At 56.4% G+C, this 18570-nt stretch overlaps 1 protein-coding gene across 3 annotated transcripts; it reads right to left on the bottom strand.

The window, feature by feature from the left end:
• Window positions 1–382: 382 nt before the first annotated feature.
• On the bottom strand, window positions 383–17329 carry KCTD15 (potassium channel tetramerization domain containing 15). Of its 3 annotated transcripts, none has more exons than XM_007539476.3 (7): window positions 17185–17329; window positions 15539–15636; window positions 13964–14056; window positions 13144–13319; window positions 7072–7216; window positions 3883–4188; window positions 383–1619 (listed from the first exon to the last, which is right to left on the bottom strand). In XM_007539476.3, exons 3-7 carry the CDS (start codon window positions 14027–14029, stop codon window positions 1461–1463), a joined length of 852 nt encoding a protein of 283 aa, XP_007539538.1. In that variant the 5' UTR covers window positions 14030–14056; window positions 15539–15636; window positions 17185–17329; the 3' UTR covers window positions 383–1460. The 3 variants fall into 3 exon arrangements, with proteins under 3 accessions (XP_007539538.1, XP_060041664.1, XP_060041665.1); XM_060185681.1 differs by lacking the exon at window positions 17185–17329 and adding an exon at window positions 16622–16646; XM_060185682.1 differs by lacking the exon at window positions 13964–14056.
• Window positions 17330–18570: the final 1241 nt, after the last annotated feature.

Genomic DNA, 18570 nt, shown 5'->3' with positions numbered 1-18570 from the left:
ATGTCTGCCTGCCTGCCTGCCTGCCTGCCTGGCCCTCGAATTGCATCTGGTTAGGGGCTGGGAATGAGGATTCAGAGTTCTGCCTGAGGGGACACACAGAGCAGCATGAAAACACCCCAACAGCAATAAATAATGGCAAGCTGCAGACTTTACCCTGCCTCAAGTCAGGCAGCTGGCTCTTCCTTTATCTGAAACTGAAGTGAGGGTGGTAGGAACCCCAACTCTGAGCCTCCTAGCATAGCCCCAAAGGCAGGAACAAAACCCCTCCCCCAACCCTCTCCATGGGATGGAGCCTCAGTCTTTTTTCTTTTTCTTCTTCTTTTTTTTTTTTTTTTGCTTTAGAGCATCATTTATGGCATGAACTAGGAATGTAACGCACGACCATTGTACACCAGCATCTTTACAATATTAAAGAAGTCATATACAAGTCTACAGGCATGGTACACAGGACAGAGCTGCCAGGACCCCCAGCCCCCGCCACCCAGCCCATGTATACTCCAAGGTTTCTCCATTAGGGAGAGCCAGCGCAGGGGGAAATGTGACAGCTGATGTGTCCACCTGTCATTAGGGAGGTGGCAGGGCCTGGGAGGTCCCCAAAGGGCCAGTCCTCATTGGAACCCAGGGCTGAGGACCCCTGGTTCTGCCTATGTCAGACTCTGTTTGTCAGGGCAAGTGTAACAACAGTTCCTTAAAATTCAGTGTGCATGTGAATGCGGGAAACTGGAGCTGGGGACGGCTTCCTGAGCTGGGGACCCAGAGGACGCTGCTGACAGATGGGCCCGTCTCCTCGGGGGGCCCATTCCTGAGGTAAGGATTAGGTGCGGTCCTGTGGTCCAGAGGGGAGAGCCTTCTCTGGGAGCCCAGCTGTGAGAACACAGAAGAGTGCTGGAAGCCCCCCACAATAGGAGTCAGCTGACCCACCAAGTAAGGCCTAAGCCCTGGGCAGCAGCAAGGGTGCAGTTCTTGGAAGATTCCAGAGCCATTCATGCCCACTTGGCACCACACACTCCAGCAGCCCCCTTTCCTCCCTTGAGCCCTGCATCAGCCACATGGGTGATCACTAGAGCCATCCACCAGGTGGGCTTGCAGTCCAGCTGAGAACTGAGCACCAGAAAAAGAAGGGCTGGTCCTTGGCAGCGTCTGGCTTGTGTGCAGCTAGTGGCTTCCATCTTAAATACTGTAGAAAAATAAGCCCTCTCTGTCGATCCTCTGGAACAGACCAGGTGGGCCCTGCAGCCTCAGAGGCTGTTAGGCTAGGCCGGGGAGCCAGTGGCAGAGTTCCCACCTCTGGGTCACTTCAACAGTCCTTCCTTCCATGGTGGACACCTCTAGCGTCCCACATGCTGTTGCCAGTCTCACTGAGCAGGAGGGCGCAGAGCTCCCCAGCATTATGTCCAGGTCCCTGAAGGGACAGGGGTCCCCTAGAGCCAAAGGGGCTCAGGTGGGCACTGCAGCAGGGCCTAGTCCAGGGGCTCCTGCTTTATCCGGACGGCCGTGGGGGTGGGCTGCGGTCGCCGCTCCTCTCGGCACAGCACGTACTCGCTGAACTGGGACGAGTCCACACCACCCCCGCAGGATGCTGCCACGCTGAAGCCCCTTTGGAATAGCCTCTCCAGAACCTAAGAGGAGGAAATGGGCCAGTGTTAGGCATTGGTGGACCCAGTGACCCACAGTGTGGCCCCAGCCCTGGATAGTGACCAAAAGTGAAATTCTCAGATGCTTCCAGAATAATCCATCCCCCCACCCATCCGGTACTGCCCTCCAAGCAGTCCCAGCCCTGGAGAGTCCTGCTTCTGCAGGTTGGGGCTGCCAGGCCTCATTTGTCTCTAGAGCAGGGGCCAGGAGACTCTAATCATAGGCCCAACCTGCTCCTTGTGTGGCATCACTTGCTCCATGTCCCCACCTGGGCATTACACACATACACACACACACACACACACACACACACACACACACACACACACATTCATTCACTCACTTTATTTAACTCTCTGGGAAAAAAAAAAAATGACGTTCAAGGTCAGGAGGACTAGCTAGCCTGGTAGAACATACATTATGCCACATGTAAGGACCAGATTTGAGGCCCCGTCATCACACAGGAAAACCAAGCTCAGCACCAAGGAGACACTTCACACATGCTCTGTCATGCTGAGCTGTCTCTATGTGAACTTTAAAAATTAAAAGTAGGGGAGGGTGTTGGGCTGGGAAGGAAGGTTATGGTGTTCTGGTGTCTGATGGTGAAAAAGGACCTAGGCTGGGGAGCAAGAGTGTTTTGCAGACATCTGTCATGAGGGAGAGGAGAAACTATACCCAGGTGTTATAATACATTAACTTTCCAATAAAACGATAGTTTTTTTTTTTTCTTTTCTTTTCTTTTCTTTTCCCAGAGCACTGTTCAGCTCTGGCTTATGGTGGTAAAGGGGACTGAATTTGGGACTTTGGAGCCTCAGGCATGAGAGTCTGTTTGCATAACCATTATGCTATCTACCCTCTGCCCATGCTTTTTTTTTTTTTAAATTAAAAAGAATTTGCTGAGAGTAGGCTGGAAAAAAAAAATTCCTGACACGATAAATAAAACAAAAACAAAAATCAAAGGCACTTATGAAGATCTATCACATATAGTCTAAATAAATACACAGTCTAAATCAAGACCATCAGAAAACCCAGCTGCCTGGCCTACCCTGGGGGCAAGTGAGTCTCAGCCTCACATCCACTGAGAGTCTGTGGCCTTCTGCTAAGATCTCAGCCTCACTCATGGACAAAGGTCCCATCAGAGCCACCAGCTGGATAATCACAGGAGGGACAGGAGCAGACAAACCCAGGGCCCTTCAAGTGACCAAGACTGGGTGGATCAACCCTCCCAGTCTCTGTTCCCTCTGAGGTTCACAGCCTCCATTCAGGAAGGCAGAAAGTGCCTCGGGGTGCTTCTCTGTCCCCCAGGGCGTAACCTGGCCTCCTCTCTCCAGACACAGCCCTCCCCTCCCTCATTGGGGCCTGCCCCAATTACACAGAGCCCCAGCTCCCTGCCTCTGGGCAGCCACCTGCTTCCCAGAGCTCTGAGTCCCAGATGGTTGGAGGCCTGGGGCGTTGGGGGGTGGGGGGGTATCATCCAAGGGAGCTTGGGGTGGAGGAGAGGAGTCTGGGAAGTGTCTGCAACTCCTCTGGCCCTTGCATTCTGGTAGCTTTATACCTCTTTAAGGCTGGTGGCATGTCTGACACCTGTGTCTTGTACTGACAGCCTTCAGAACACATCGATGGGTGTGTGTGTGTGGGGGGGGGGATGTTCTCCTCTGCCTGCACAGTCACCATACCCCCTGCACCCCCCCCCCAATAGAATCTACTCTTGGGTCTTCAACAGCTAGGAGAAAATGGTTTCCAACTCCATCTTGGTCTCCCCAGCTCTTAGACCTATAAGGGAAAAGTTGATGCAAAGATGCTCTGAGTGGCTACTTTGGGTGGACCTAAGGGTGTGTGCAGTGTCCTCAGGCCAGCAAAGTGAGGGAAGTGGGGGTGGGGGAGGGGCTGTAGGCCATTTTGATTCTCTGTCTGACATGCCTTTCCTATTGCATGGGCTTAATTTGAATCCAAAGCCAGCCCTTGGTTGTCAAAGGAAGCACACTTTGTTAAAAATACTCTGGGCCATTTTCATAGAACATTCTTTTGGAGGGAAAAAGAAAAAAAAAAAAAAAGCACAGATCAATTTTTTTTAAGTCCATCCCCTCGAGGCGCCATCATTTAATTATGAACCGGTTATAAATTATGCATAGGCACATTGTTGCCTCTTCTGTAGCTCAGCACTGCAAGGGCCTCACTGTTTGGGGACCCCGCCTCCCTTTACCTCTCCCTGCTGCCCAAGGGCTGGGGAGGGAAGATGCTCCTCACCTGCACGGAGTTGAGCCTGCAGTAGCCATTGAGCGGGAAGCGGATGACGTGCGTGGGGTCCTGATTCCAGCCGGCATTGACTGAGTTGCACATGACGTCGCCTGTCTCGGGGAAGACCTCCTCGATGAGGGCCTTCTCGCCGCTGAGCGCAATGCGCTCGCCCAGGTCAGGCGTGACACGCACCACCAGGCAGTCGCAGGCCCGGCTGCGGCGTCGCTGCTCCTGTTCCTGCTGCCAGCGTTCCAGCTCCCGCACCATGGGCTGCAGTTGGTAGTATCGAGCCTCCTCGTACAGCAGGCTGAAGTCCTGCAGGTATATGGGGCACGGGAGGTGGGGGGCTGTCCTTCTCCGGTGATGATGTGGGAACTGACCCCCACCACCGCGCTCATCTCACTGTGGGCTGGCTGTGCCCATTGTACAGATGGGGGAAGTGAGGCTCAGGTGAATGGGGCAGTCACAAGGCTAGCCTCGTCTCAAGGGCAATAGCTGACTGCACCTGTTCCAGATTGCCCAGCCCTTACACCTGGGCCCAGGAGTCTTCATTCCCTTCGGGGCATGAGAAAGTTGGAGGCTGTGCCCTTGTTGGGGTAGCAGCCACATTTAATTGTCGTGTCCCCCCCCCCCCCCCCCCCCGCCACAAGGGTTATCACTGGGGATGGGTCCGTGCGTACATGTACAGAACCCACTGTTTCTGACATCCAATCCTTTTTGATAGGACAGAGAGAATATGAGAGAGGAAGGGTAGATAGAGATAGAGGAGAAACTTGAGAAGCACCTGCAATACTCGATTCACCTCATGTGAGGCTTCCCCCCACCCCACCCACCCCCATAGGTGTCTATCTCCCTTCTCCCTCTCACTTTCTCTCTGTCCTATCAAATAAAATTAAAAAAGAAAACCCACTGGAAGGAGTTACCAGCCTGGAGGAACTCACAGCCCAGCAGGAACACAAAACAGACCTGCCTAGATTAGAGGGCGAGCATCTTCCTCTGCTGGCCCTGAGAATTCTGACTTGCCATGGCTGACCTTTCCAGGGCTGTGCAAGCCCCGCAAAGAGAGGGTGAGAATTACCAGGCAGGAAGTGCCTGGCAGCTGCAAGAGGCATCTCAAAGCTAGGAAGTCCAGCTCTTAACAAGCAACCCAACCCACTCCCTGCTGACCAGACTCACTCTGTGCCTCATCTGCACCACCACCACGACCACCCCCCCACTCTCACCCCTGCTGGCCCAGCAGCCCTGAGGAGTCAAGGACCCATGACTCACCCCATGTATTTGTGCTCAGGTCAATCCCCTCTGAACTTGAGGAGGCCTGAAGAAAGGTCAGGAAACCCAACCCCCAAAGCAGCATCCACTCCACAGACCTTATATCTCTTCCACCCATTAATCCGGCCTTGGAACCACCCCTAGAAAGGCCCTCCTAGGCCTTCGTGTGTCAGAAACCCCTCCTGTTCCTCAGCAAGGACTCTATCCTCTCTTGAAGCTGCCCCGACTGTCACTAACCAAGGCCCCATCAGCGCTTCCACACCAGAGTGGGGTACTAAGTTCCCTGAAGCTTGTTCACGCCTGGGATTCCTCCTCCACGAACCCTCCAACTGCAGGCCAGATGGCTTCAGTGGAAACTGTTTCTTTTATGAGACAGGATTACACCACATGGCTCAGTTCAGGCATATTTCTATGCCAGGGGTCAAGCACAGGGACTCAGGCACGCAAGTCCTGTACTCTGTCTTCTGAACCATCACCTCAGCTGCCAGAAGGCACCCCTGACAAGTCCTTCCAGCCTGGCTGATCCAACTGCAATTTTTTAAAAAAAATTAAATTATCCTTATTTATTGGATAGAGACAGCCAGAAATCAAGGGGGAAAAGGGTGATAGAGAGGAAGAGAGACAGAGAAGACACCTGCAGCCCTACTTCACCACTGGCAAAGCTTTTCCCCTTCAGGTGGGGACTGGGGGCTTAAACCCCAGTCCTTGCGCACTGTAACATGTGCGCTCAACCAGGTGAGCCACCAACTGGCCCCGGCAACTGCAACCTTTTCCTTAAACATAAGGAAATCAGCTGCTTGGCTTCGCTCTCCTCTTCCTGTCTTCCCCTGTTGCTTTCCGGAATCGTCAGCACACCTGCCTGACCTCCTGCTCCCACTGCCACATCTTTCCACACAAGGACTGGGGTGTTCTTTCTTGTTTGCAAATCTGACCATCATTTTCCATCCTCCCCAATCCTTTTGTGGCACATTTAGGTGGAAATGCCCAACACTGAGCTCAACACAGACACCAAGGTCCTGATACCAGCCAGCAGCCTCCCCTGCTGGGTCATAGTACTTCAAGCTCCTCAAGTAGCAGGTTCCAGCAGCCTCCCTGCCCCTCACCAAGACCTCAGCATCTCTCTGCCCTCTCATCCACCACCACTTAGAGAAACACCTTCCTTAAATCCACCTGGGAAGGTAGCCTGTGGTTTGCTTTCCAAACACTTCTCTAAAGCACATGTCCTGTGATATCTGAGTGGCATTTTTTTTTTTTTCCAGTAGCTGCCTTCCCTCTAGACTGGGGGAGGGGGTTGAGGGGACAGGTGCCCACCTGCCTTGTATTTTACTGTGTGTCCAGCCTGAGTTCTGTTGTGGGTTCAGTAATGGACTCGGGTAGAGGAGAAAACAGCAGGCTACTGGTCCTGCAGTAGCAGAAGGAAGGGAGTATAGGGGCTGGCTCCGGCACCCCTAGTGTTTCTGCCTCTGGCACCTTTCAGTTCCACCAACAGGCTCAGTACAGAGTCAGGACACTTCATCAGGCCTGTTCTGAGGCCCTGGGGGGTGGGGAGGGACTGGTGACCTTCTGTTTTGTGACGTCTGGTCTAGATCTAGGGGATGTCTGCCCCCTGCCAAATGCCACCAGGAACAGTCATTGGACCCTCAAAAGTCCTGGCACTGACCAACCAGGGCCCCTCCACACAGCGAACATTCAGCTGGGGTAAGTGCTCTGCCGCTGCTTAATTGTTGTTACACCCTGATAAATAAGCTAAAAACGTGAGAAAACAAAATTAGTTTAGAAAAACTGATTTAGCCCTCGGCTCCATCGTTTAACTTTTTTTTTGCAGTTGCCATGACAACCACGGGTCCATTTATTAAGTCACAGCGTCCCCTGTGTAATGCCACCGCATAGGCAGCACCAGGGAGCCTCCGGCTGCTGAGGACTTTTTACCTTGAAGTCATCCGGGAGCAGAAGCTTCGACGTCCGCAGGAAACTCAGGATGTAGCGGAAGATCTCCCCGTCCCGGTCGATGAAATAGTGCTGCTTCAAGCTGTCCAAGACGATGGGTTCCGTGCCATTGAAGAGGCGGCTGATTCTGGGGGAGAAGGGGCACAGCCATTGGAATGGCCGGTCCACCCAGTCCACTCCTGGGGGTCCTACCTTATGTGAGTGGGTGATTCTTGGAGCAGTGCCAGGCCTGATGGAGGTCCGTGCTCTCCGAGGGCCTCCAGGCCAGTCAGACAGGACACCTGGCACAGTGGCCCCACCTAGACTTGCAAGTCCCTGCCAAGGAGCCACACCCAGTGGCCCTCAGCTGCTGTGCCAACACAGGACCAGCCCAGGGGAAACCACTCCTCTCAGCCAAAGCTGCTCTGCCCTCACTGCACACACCCGCCCATCACTGGACTTCTCTGTCAAATGCTGTGACCCAGCAGAGGTGGTCTGGGGCCACCTTACGTCCACCTCACCCAACCCACAGAGCCAGCGTCAGACTTGACACACCAGGTGACAGGCATCAGGCCACAGAGTCCCCCTCCCTTGAAATCTATAGACCATAGGCTCAGCCCCATCTGGGCAAAGGACACCAGACAATGGGAGCCATCTGGGAACACATACTCACAACCCACCCTACCACTCACTCACTCACTCACTCGGGGTACCTGCAGGGACAGAGACAGGCAGCATGTGCGTGCCATCCCAGCATGCACACGCACCTCAGTGTGCTTACTGGGCACCCACTTTGCCATGTGCGTGTGTGACCCATGTTCAAGCCCCCCTACACCACATGGGAGTGTGACAACACCAGGGAAAGCCTTAGTGCTATGATGTGCCCTCCCGCCCAAGAGCTGGCCCAGAGAGGTGAGACTGTGTATGTACAAGACCCTGGAGCCCACCTACTGCAGTGCCACCCCCATCCAGGTGTGCACACAACTCAGTGGCAGGGACACGAGCCCCAGCTCCTTGTCCTCTGAAAAGCATTGGTGCTGACAGAGACACAGGACGGGGGTCTGAGGAGGCAGCACAGTGGCAGAGCACAGGCCTTGTATGCATGACGCCCTGATTTCATTCTGGTGTGTGTGAAGTGATAAAACATGGCTCTGGTCTCTCTCTTTTACTCTAAAAATAATAATAATAATAATAATAATAATAATAATAATAATAATAATGTTGGGGGCCAAACAGTAGTGCAGTAATGGTACGAAATGCAAGGACGGGTGTAAGGATCCCGGTTCAAGCCCCCGTCTCCCCACCTGCAGGGGGTCGCTTCACAGGCAGTGAAGCAAGTCTGCAGGTGTCTATGTTTCTCTCCCCTCCTCTCGCCACTTCTCTGTCCTATCCAACAACAACAACAGTAAAACAAGGGCAACAAAAGAGGAAAATAAATAAAAATTAAAAGAATAATAATAATGTTTAGAATACAAGAAACACAGCCCTCTAGGAAGCTCTTGTTGGGGGAGTGTGGAGGGGAGGTTCTTGTCCCTACCCACTTCAGGGCACAGAACACCGGGTAGCCGAGGGTGGCAGGGACAGCAAGTGCTTAAATCAGGGGTACAAGGGACGTGGGCAGGGACTCCGTGACAAACACCACCAAATACCCATCAGCCGGCCAGGGCACACACATCGCCAGTGGCCTAAACATTCCATTTCAACCTGACCTGCATAAGTCAACGCCAAGGCCACTATGCCCCAGGACACACGAGGAGACAGAGGTGAGGGCTAGAAGCCTCAAAACCTCTGCCAGGCTCTCCTCTCCTGCCTATAGCAGCCTACACTCTGGCTACCCACACACTTAAGGCAGGCAGGGTCACATGGGTCCGCCCAGGGGTGGAGTAGCTGTGCATCAGTCACCTGTTCTCACTCTGGTGACAGAGTGCAGCCCCCGCCCCACTGGGGCCATGTGAAGAACGAGGCTGCTCAGTAGAAGGGTGTGAGCAGCCGAGAGCCCATGGGGAGGAGACAGGCAAAGGCTGAGCCCATGGAGTCAGCAGCACTGTGGCCACTTAGACACAAAGCCACTGAGCCCCAGCAACCTTCCAGGCCTGGTGACAACAGTGCTGAGGACACAGACTTCTGGAAAGCCTCATGGGCTTTTCCAAGCTTCCAAGTCCACAAGACCCAGCATCAGCAGAACTGGGTGCTAGGGCATCATAACAAGGGCCACCCTGCATCCCTGGAGGTAGATAGGATGGAGATAGGGTACCAAGCTTCAAAAGCAGTTGTCAGCAGAAAGCTGAGGGCCCATGCATGGCTTCTGCAGGGCAGCCAGTCTAGTTTCAGTCACCCCCCCACCCCCGCAACATAAACACACACACATGCACACATGTAGAACATTCCCTACTCTTCCTGGTTGAGCTCCCTCTGTCCAGTGAGTGATGCTCCAGGTTGGACGGAGCTGGACCTCAGGTCATTCTATGGGTCAGGAGGACTCCTGGCCCTCCTATGCTCCAGGGCTGGTTAGCTTCTAGGTTGTCTGACAGGTCCAAGGCTGGAGAAGGGCTCTTAGCCTGCCTCACTTCAGGACCCCTTGGCTGCATCCTTTACAGAACAAAGGCCTCTCAGGCCCTTAGGAGAGGACAGTCACCCCAAAGGCAGGGTCTTCAGAGTTAGCGTCTTCCCAGGGGTCCCCCTCAGAAGTAGGCTGCAAGCTTGGGGGTGCTCTCTTCAAAAGTCTTCCATGGGACAGCTGGCTAGTTCCGGCTCCAGCTGATGGGACTTCTTTTCCCCCCTTCTTTTTCTTTTTTTTTTCAGTCTGACTCCAATTTCCTGGATGTTTCCACAGATGGCTCTATTAGTTTCTGAAGCTCCCTTGACTCTCTTCATCTCTTGTTCCCCACAGCCAAGTGGACACAGGTGTGGGTGGGGCTGTGATGGCAGCAGCTAAAGGACATCCGGTAGATGTGATAGAGAGCCGGAGAGTGAGCTGTCTTCAGGGAGCATGGAACCTGAGCCCACCAGCAGAGGCGCTACTCCTTGTGTGGGAGGTCCCTGACCAGCTAAGAATGGGAAGCTCAAGCATGGCCTATGGACACAGCAGCCTGGAGGCATGTAGGCACAAGCCCCCCCGTCCTCACATTAGCAACTAGAACTTTGTTGCTCACCAGAGCCTCCCTCCCCACCACAGGGACCCCATGACTGATTCTCCAAGTGACTCTTAACACCAGTGACCCAACTATGACACCATTTCCCCAGACAATAAGTTAGGTCACCTGCACATTACATGTCAAGCTCAGGCAAAAGCTAGTAGGGCCGGGGGGCCCTTGGAATATGCCTAAAATAGACCTACTAGCTTTTTCCAAAACAGAGACCCCAAATCTTCATCTGCAATATTCTTGTCTTTAGGCTCATGATTAGTCAACAGTTGGTTCTGCTTTATATCTTGAGAGCTTGTTTGGAGGTTCTAGCAGGGGAGTGCAGCTACTTATATACCCTCGACCAAAGACCAGTCCATCTCTATTCGGGGAAGGCCGTCCTCTTCGACCAAGCATGCAGCTTCGGGAGGGACGCATATGGGAGCGGTGTGGGAGGAAGGGGTCACCCGCCTAACCAGCCAGATCAGCCAAACCAACCCTGGCGATCAATGGGGTGACAGATGTCGCAGCCAGATCACCCTCACATCTTCTGCTTTATATCTTAACTCTTTTTTAGTCACCAGGTTTCAGATGCCAACCTGACTTCACTAGGCAGATGACCCCACCAATGTATCCTGGAGCCTCACCACCCCAGATACCTACCCCACTAGGGAAAGAGAGAGACAGGCTTGGAGCATGGATTGACTTGTCAATGCCCATGTTCAGCGGAGCAGCAATTACAGAAGCCAGACCTTCCACCTTCTGCAACCCACAATGACCCTGGGTCCATGCTCTCAGAGGGATAGAGAATGGGATAGCTATCAGGGGAGGGGATGGGATACAGAGTTCTGGGGGTGGGAATTGTATGGAACTGTACCCCTTTTATCCTATGGTCCTGTCAATATTTCCATTTGATAAATAAAAATTAAAAGAAAAACACTAATGACACAGGAAGACTGATCTGTGTCCATACCTAGCAGAAAATAGTATGTACATATTTTTTAATTTTAGTAATTCACTCAAGAGGAGAAGGTAAGGGATCTGAGGGCCCCCTTGCCAGCATGGCTCCTACTCCATCTCCCAGGACAGTGTGACCCATTGTCACACCCTGGCCTCTAGGCCACAGCCACAGGCCTAGGGAGCTGCTGTTCCAGGAGCCAGAAGCCATGGGGGAAGGACCACAGATTCTTCTGGAGCCTAGCCCTAGGAAAGAATGCAGCCGGCAACCCCCTCTGGGCGCTTCCTGCATCAGGACCCACAGGCAAGATCACAGGGCCCCAGGGCACCCCACTGCAGAAGTGGGACAAGTGCCTGCAGCAGTCTGCAGAGAGTGAACTGGGTCTGGGAGGGATCCACCCTCTGCCTCCCCTGCTCCCAGGTCAGAGCCCCAGGGGGCAAGAACCAGGAGGCCCAGCTTGGCTGCCCTCTAGGTCCCAGCTATGATGGCTCCAGCAAAAGCCCACAGTCTGACTCCAGCAACTGCTCTTCAAGAGACATGGTGGGGTGTGTGTGTGTGGGGGAACAGGGTTTTATGAAATTCACTCACAAACGTCACCAGCCGATTAAGGGATGATCTATCTCAAACAACTTGGGAATGCCGCAGACAGCAAAATGGAAATTAAATAAGCAGAATCCATCTCCCATCCTAGACAAGGCTCTGCATACCGGGCCGGCGCTGTGGATGTGGCTTTAAGGCTGCTTCATGCTACACCCCCAGATCTCAACCACCTGAGCTGATAAGAGTTGTAGTAGGTCTACACTCCTCCCCCGCCCCACACACACACAGTGGGAGACGGCTGAGGTTAGAAGTCCAGCCACCCTTAGCACCTGGTAGCTGCCTTCTGATGATCCCTGATCCTCAGGCTGGATGGGCTGCATCTGACCCCAACAGCCCCTCCTGCAAGGGGGAAGCCTGTCCACGGAGGACTACACTCTGACCTTCAATGCAGCCACCACCACAATGCCTCTGTACCCTGAGCCCTGGATGGACCAGGCACCCAGAAGACTGCTTCCTGAAGCTGGTCCTTAGGTGTGTCGAGGGGATTAACTCCTCATGTTATTTTAGAAGCATGAAAGAGGGGCGATGCCCTGCAGGCTTGACCCTCCTGCTGCTCAGCCTCCAGGGTTCAGAGCCAGCCCTGCTCAGGGCCTGGTAAGCTGCCTGTGGCTGAGTCACTTCAGGGAGATGGTCAAGGAGACCCAGTTGACTCAGGTCAGCTCTGCTGCTATGCCAGCAGGGAAGCCAGGTCTGCCTCCAGCAGGGAAGTAAATGCCTAAGAGAGAAGAGCAAGAAAGTCCTTCTGTGGACAGGCCTGAGACCGAAGTGGCAGAAGTTCAGCAGAGGCCCTACCCACCAGGAGGCTGACTGGGAGATACACGGTCTGCTGATGAGGGAGCAGGGGGGAGGCTCATGCTTATCCATCACTGCACCTACCTCTTCTCAACCACCCAAGGGGACCTGCTATTAGCTGGCCCTCAGGGTACAGAGCTGGGCATCCCAACATATGAAAATGGCAAGATGCAGCCCCTTCAGCCCTCCCCTCCTGTAACCCCCACACACATACATACATACCAAGGATTAGACAAGGAAACAGCATGAACTACTTCCCAGCACAACCCTACGAAGCATACCTCGAGCCCCACTCACATGGGAGGAAGCTTGTGAATCCCCAGCCAGCTGCTGGCCTCACTCAGGTGGGGCTGGCTCAGAGGAAGTGTCAGGAGCCTCACCCGGCCTGGCACTCCCAACGCTGCCAGCACTGGGTCACAGGTCCCCACGCACAGCCGCCTACAACAGGCAGACCCGGCCTCCCCCAACCCTGGTTCCTGTGTTGGCAAGAGAGGGTGCCCTGGAGTGCTCTGCAGGTGGGTTGACACAGAAGACAGGCCCCCTGGCATCAGATGCTGCCAGTCACTACAGAGTAAATGAGAGGGTGGGGGGCTCAGCACTTACCTGGAATCAGGGTATTTGGTGAGCGTGGCCAGACTGCTGGTGTACATGTGGCCGCCCACGTCAATGTGCACAGGCGCGTTGGACTTGGTGAGCTGGGCTGGCAGTGGGATCCCCTGGGCCGCCAGGGGGGACACGGGCGACCGGGTCAGAGACAACCGGGACATGCTTCCTCCCTCCTGGAGATGGAAAGAAGGTAGAAACAAGAGTTTTCTCCCCCCCCCCACACACACAGGTAAGAGTCCCCCACACTCCGTTCACTGCCCCCTGTGATCACAGATCTAATCAGATCACTTCTGCCAGTGCCTGATCACATATTCAGCTGACAAATTATGGCCACCGCTGTAATTAAGTGTATTTGCATCATTTTCTTCAAAGTAGTGGGGGGGGGGAAGAAAGATGCTTATTAGCAATAAGAAATCAAGAAAAAAAATGTTCAAGGTGTCAGCCTCCAGGGGCATAAAACAAACTGCAAAATTCTAATTAAAGGTCGCGGGCTTATGTGTTAGATGTGAAATATCCCCTGACAAACGAATCACCAATTTGTGAATTGGGATTCAGGGGTTTTTGCAAGTTTGTCTCAGTAACGAGACACCTCTAAATTAGTGACTTCCTCAGCACCTAAGGCGTTGGGTTTCATACATGTAGTAAATTTCACATCAAATTAAGAGCATTTTTGTTGCAAAAAAAAAAAATAGAAGAAAGAAAATACATAATCGCACAGCCAAGTCAACAGCCATCTCCTGATGGCCCATGGCTTTGAGAATGGGGAGTGAGCGGGAAGTGGGGGGCCACCCACCCGTGCCCCACCCTGCTGGCTCACCACGGTGCCGGTGCTGCCTTGGGTGTGAAGCGAGGACCCGCTCGGCCGCTCCTTGCGGTGAGGCATCTAGGCTTCCATCTCTGCCCAGAGTATCTGTGGGAAGCACAGTCAGAACCAGAGAGGGCTTATTCCCCTGTCATGGGGGTCCCAGGCCATGCCTGACAACTGCCCCTGCCACTACCCTCTCTCTCTCTATGCCCCGGACTATGTATGGCAAGTCCCCGGGCCATAGCATAGCTGCGTACACACACACACACACACACACTCCTCCCTCTCTCTCTCTCCCACACACGTGTTTCCTGGGCAGCTCTGTGTCTGCTAATTCGGCTAATGACAGTACTGCAACATATGCTCACCATTATTGCCCCAAAATATTTTAGAACAAATCTGATTTCCCTGGTATTTTGGTTCAGAGCCACGTTACCAAGCGTGTCTCCTCTTGCATCAGTGGAGAACCTTGCTGATGGCTGAGGAGGCTGGCTCACCCTCCCTGGATGGGAGGTGGGGGGAGAGGGCGAGGACCTCTCACAACCCCCTGGGGGTTAAGTTGCAGTCTATGCCTGGCTGGATACAGGAGTCTCTCTGAGCAGAAGCTAAGGTAGAGGAGAGAAGAGTCACTCAGAGAGACTCCACCTCAGTGGCTCCTAATAGAGGAGACCTGCCTTTGTTTGCACAGCCTGAGCCTCTGCAGTCCCTCCCCAGGCCCCCAGATTGGTCTTGTCTGTGCCTAATGTATTCCAGACGCCCTCAGGATCACATCGCCCAAGGCACCAGAGCTAGCCGGAAACAGACAGCAACACAGCCAAGGACCCCCTCTCCCACTTCTCCATGGCTTTCTTTTGCATAACCACCCACTGATAAAAGACTAACCCCCCACCAACCTTTCAAGAAGGGACCCCAGGGTGCTCTGCACAGCTTGTACAGGAGGGATGAGGAAAAGCAGGTTTCTGCAGCCACCTCCACCAACTTGGGGGTCTCTCCTGGGCAATGGAAACTCACCAAGTGACCCTCACCTCCCCAACTCACTTCTTTTGCCTAACTCCAATGCTTGAAACTTAACATCTGATTTGAAAACACAAGAGATCCAATGAGACTGGGAGCCTGCAAACTTCAGTCAGATACCCTCCTAGGATTTGCTGTGCCCTCAGTACCCAGGTAGGGTGGGCAGAATATTTATTAGAAGAAGCCCCCTCATTGGGGAACTTCGGGGGGGGGCATTCCTGAGTTTTAGCAGACGGAAGAAAAAAAAATATATATATAGCAGGAAACCAGGTCACTTATCTCAAGGAAGTTCTGAGAAACCAAAACAGATCTCAGGAATGGGTTCTCCAGCACAGGGAGGCTCTGCTGGGGGAGGAGCCAGAAGGAAACCCAGGGGAAAATGAGCTGGGAAGAATTCCACTGGAAATTCTCCCACCACGGGCTGCATGCAAATGTCTGTTCTCCTACCAAGGCGCTGTTCAAAAAGTGACACTGAAACACCAAATGCCCATCCCAGAAGCTGCTCAGACCCTTTTCCTGCCCCCCACTAACACAACCCCGTCGGTCGGTATCCCTGGCAGGCCTCAAACTCACCATTGGAAGCCCTAGGCTTTACGCCTTCACCAAAACATCTGGTGCTCGCTCCGCCAAACGCATCAGTGCTGGACAACGACCCTCTCACCCCGAGACCACTGCGGAGGTCAGAAGCATAAAAGTGGGTGCAGTGCCAGACACAAGTTCATTCCACCAACACCAGCCTCCAACCAGGGGAGACCCAGGGGCCACGGTCCTCCCTGGACAAGGCCAGACCGCCTGTTGCAGGGGCCTGGGAGGCTGCGGGTGCGCCCAGGGCCCGTAGGTTTGCAAAGTGGCAGGCAGCTCTGGCCCCGCTCCTCCGAGCTGCGGCGGGAGACCCGGGCCCCGCCCGCCCGTGCAGAGGGAAGCGAGCAGAATGCCACGCTCATTTACACACAAAATGATTTTGTGTCCCATTGTGCTCGCAGTTGTTCAGCTCTCTGGGGGTGATTAAACTGGCTGAGCCGCGGCAGCTTGAGACGATTTCCCTAAATCGCTTCTTGGTGAAGTCGCTGCTTTGCTAAGCTGTTATTTTAACCATAAAAGGTAAACAGAAGGCGCCTCGAGAGCTCCCTTCAGCTCCGCGCCCTAGGCGCCAGCCTGCGGCTACAGTGCCAGGGGCCTGCGGGAGGGTGCGGGAGGGTCCCGGAGGGCGGGCGGCAGGCAGGCCACCTGGAGCGCGCCAGCCTTGGCGCACTGGCGGGCGGCGGGAGTCTGCAGGATCGAAGCCCGCTTTGGGGGGGGGGGTGTCCGTGGAGCCAGAAGCCCCGGGCAGTGTGGGGAGGGGTGTGCATGGCGGGGGCGGGGCGCGGGACCAAGTTAAATCAAGAGGCAGACACTCAAGAGACCACAGATGGGAAGTTCACCTAATTAAGGTCTAAAAGCGCTTTTGTTCTCAAAGTTTATTGTTGCCGGGATTTGAGGGGGAAAAATTAATTGAAACTAATGTTGTTATTCACTCGTGCAGTTAAATTCCTTCATGCACATTGGAGACGCAGGGCGAAAACTTGAAGCTTAGCTTTCTGTGCAGACGGGGTGGGGGGCTCTTTGGCTATGTGGGAAGGGGCGATTGCTCTCCCCTCACCCCCCGTCGCCGCGTACCGGCGGGCTACAGGGACCGCGCGTTGGCTATCGCGTCTCCGCGCCCAAAATCCAATGCGCCGGGAACCACCACCGGCGCGCCGGCCTCTCCCGCCCCGTTCCAGGGTGGGCGACCGAGGACGCACATCTGTCCCGTTAGAGACTTTCTGCTCCGATCTGGGCGGAAAGCAGAGCCCCGCTCGCTCCGCAACCCCAGCTGCGAGAGCCGGCTTCTGACCCCGGAAACTCGCCGGCCCTGCAGGGCGCTCGGCTCTGCACCCAGGCCCGGGCGCCAGGACCTGCAAAGCCCCCTCACCCCGTCCCCCGTCAGCCCGAGCCGACAGGAAGCGCGGCGCCCGCCCGCCCGCCGCCCGCGTGGGGAGGGTCCCCCCGGGGCCAGGGCAGCCCACGTGGGCACCCCCTCCCGCCTGTACGAGGCCTTTGTGCTGGGTGCCCCCGCGCTGCCGGCCCCGGGACAAAGCCGCCGCCCCCGCCCGGGTCCGAGCCCTCGGCGGGCCGACTTTGCGGGCACCGCGGCCACTTTGGGGACAGGGATGCGCTGCGGCCGCCCGCGCCGGGCTTACCTGGGAGCCGGGGCGGCGGTGCGGGCTCAGGCGCGGCCCCCGCCCCCCGCGGCAGCCGGTCTGGGGCGCCGGGCGCAGCCTCGCCGCCTGTACGCGCCGCGCGGGTCGCTCCGGTCTCGTCCTGGAGTTACTTTCTCTCTCGCCCCCAACCCTCCCCCCACCCACCCCTCCCGCCCGGGCCCCCGCTTCGCGCGGCCCCTCGCGGCGCGGCGCGCCGGGGCCTCCCCTCCCCGCCCTCCCCGCGCCGCGCCTCCTCCCCTCCGCGCCGCCGCCGCCGCGCTCCGGCCGCCCTCTCGCCGCCTCCTCCAGCGGCCTCCCCCGACTGCCTGCCCGAGACCGCCCCCAGCCCCGCCGCTCGCCCGCGCCGGCGCGCAGAGGGCAGCGACCCGGCTCCCAGTGACCCGGCGCAGCGGGCGAGCGCGCGCGGAGGCTCCCGGCTCCGGGCTGGGCGCCGCGGGGCAGAGGATTAGAGGCGCAATTAGCTCCGCGCGCCCGCGCCCGCGCTCGGCCACAACAGCGCGCTGCTCCCCCGGCCCGCGCTCCCCGCCCGCCCCGAGCCCGCGCCTTCTCGCCGGGGCTCCGCCAGGACCCTCCCGGGAGCGGGGTGTCCGACGCCCCCCCCACCCCAGACCACGCCGGCCGGCCGGCCACGCGGCGCCCCGGCCTGCTCCGGGCGCGGAGGAGGCGGGGGAGAAGCTGATTTTAATCATTGTCATTTCATCTGATGTAATAGTGCCCGGGGCGCTTTCAGCTGGGCATAAATTTTCGGCTCCCAAATAAGTAACACAGGGCACGTTTCTCACATTTCTTGACTCCTCGGTTACAAAGAGGAGCGCAGCCGCCGCCACCGCCGCCGCCGCGGCGCCCGGGGGGCAGGGGCGGGACTTGGGGAGAGAAACTGGGGCTGAGCTCGGCCCGGGCTGGAGCTGGAACGGGAGCCCCGGGCCCGCGCCGCCCCTCCCCCGCGCCCTCCTCCCGGGCCCCGGCTGGTCCTCTCCCGGGCGGGCAGCCCCGCCGCGCCTGACGTCCGCGGACACGCGGGCGGCCACCACCGGGAGGAGCGTGCGGGGCCCCGCGGCCGGACGCGCCATTTCCCAGCGGCGCGATGGAGGCATCTGCGGCCCAGGCTCCCTCCCTCTCCGGGAGTGGGGGTGCCCCTCCGTGTCCCCGCACGGGGGTCCTGTTCTCCTCTCCTTCCCCGCGCGCCCTCGCCCGGCCCTCCTCCTCCTCCACCATCCCCGGCTCCTAGGAAACGGGGCGCGGAGCCTCCAGGGCGCCCGGCCTTGCACTGCACCCCCCGCCTCACTTGGGGGACGCCTCGGCCTGGACCGGGCTGAGGCTGCAGGGTGGGTGCTCTCAGGCCGCCAGCAGCGCGGGGGCGCCCCC

The sequence above is a fragment of the Erinaceus europaeus genome, chromosome 2, assembly GCF_950295315.1.
Source record: "Erinaceus europaeus chromosome 2, mEriEur2.1, whole genome shotgun sequence".
Classification (NCBI taxonomy): domain Eukaryota; kingdom Metazoa; phylum Chordata; class Mammalia; order Eulipotyphla; family Erinaceidae; genus Erinaceus; species Erinaceus europaeus.
This window is presented reverse-complemented; position numbering and strand designations above follow the sequence as displayed.

Coding starts and splice junctions, on each gene's coding strand:
- KCTD15 (XM_007539476.3), bottom strand. CDS start 14,029: ATGCCTCACCGCAAGGAGCGGCCGAGCGGGTCCTCGCTTCACACCCAA. Junction 4,189..7,071: donor TGCTCCCGGATGACTTCAAG/GTAAAAAGTCCT, acceptor ATATACCTGCAG/GACTTCAGCCTGCTGTACGA. Junction 1,620..3,882: donor GCAGGCTCAACTCCGTGCAG/GTGAGGAGCATC, acceptor TCCTCCTCTTAG/GTTCTGGAGAGGCTATTCCA.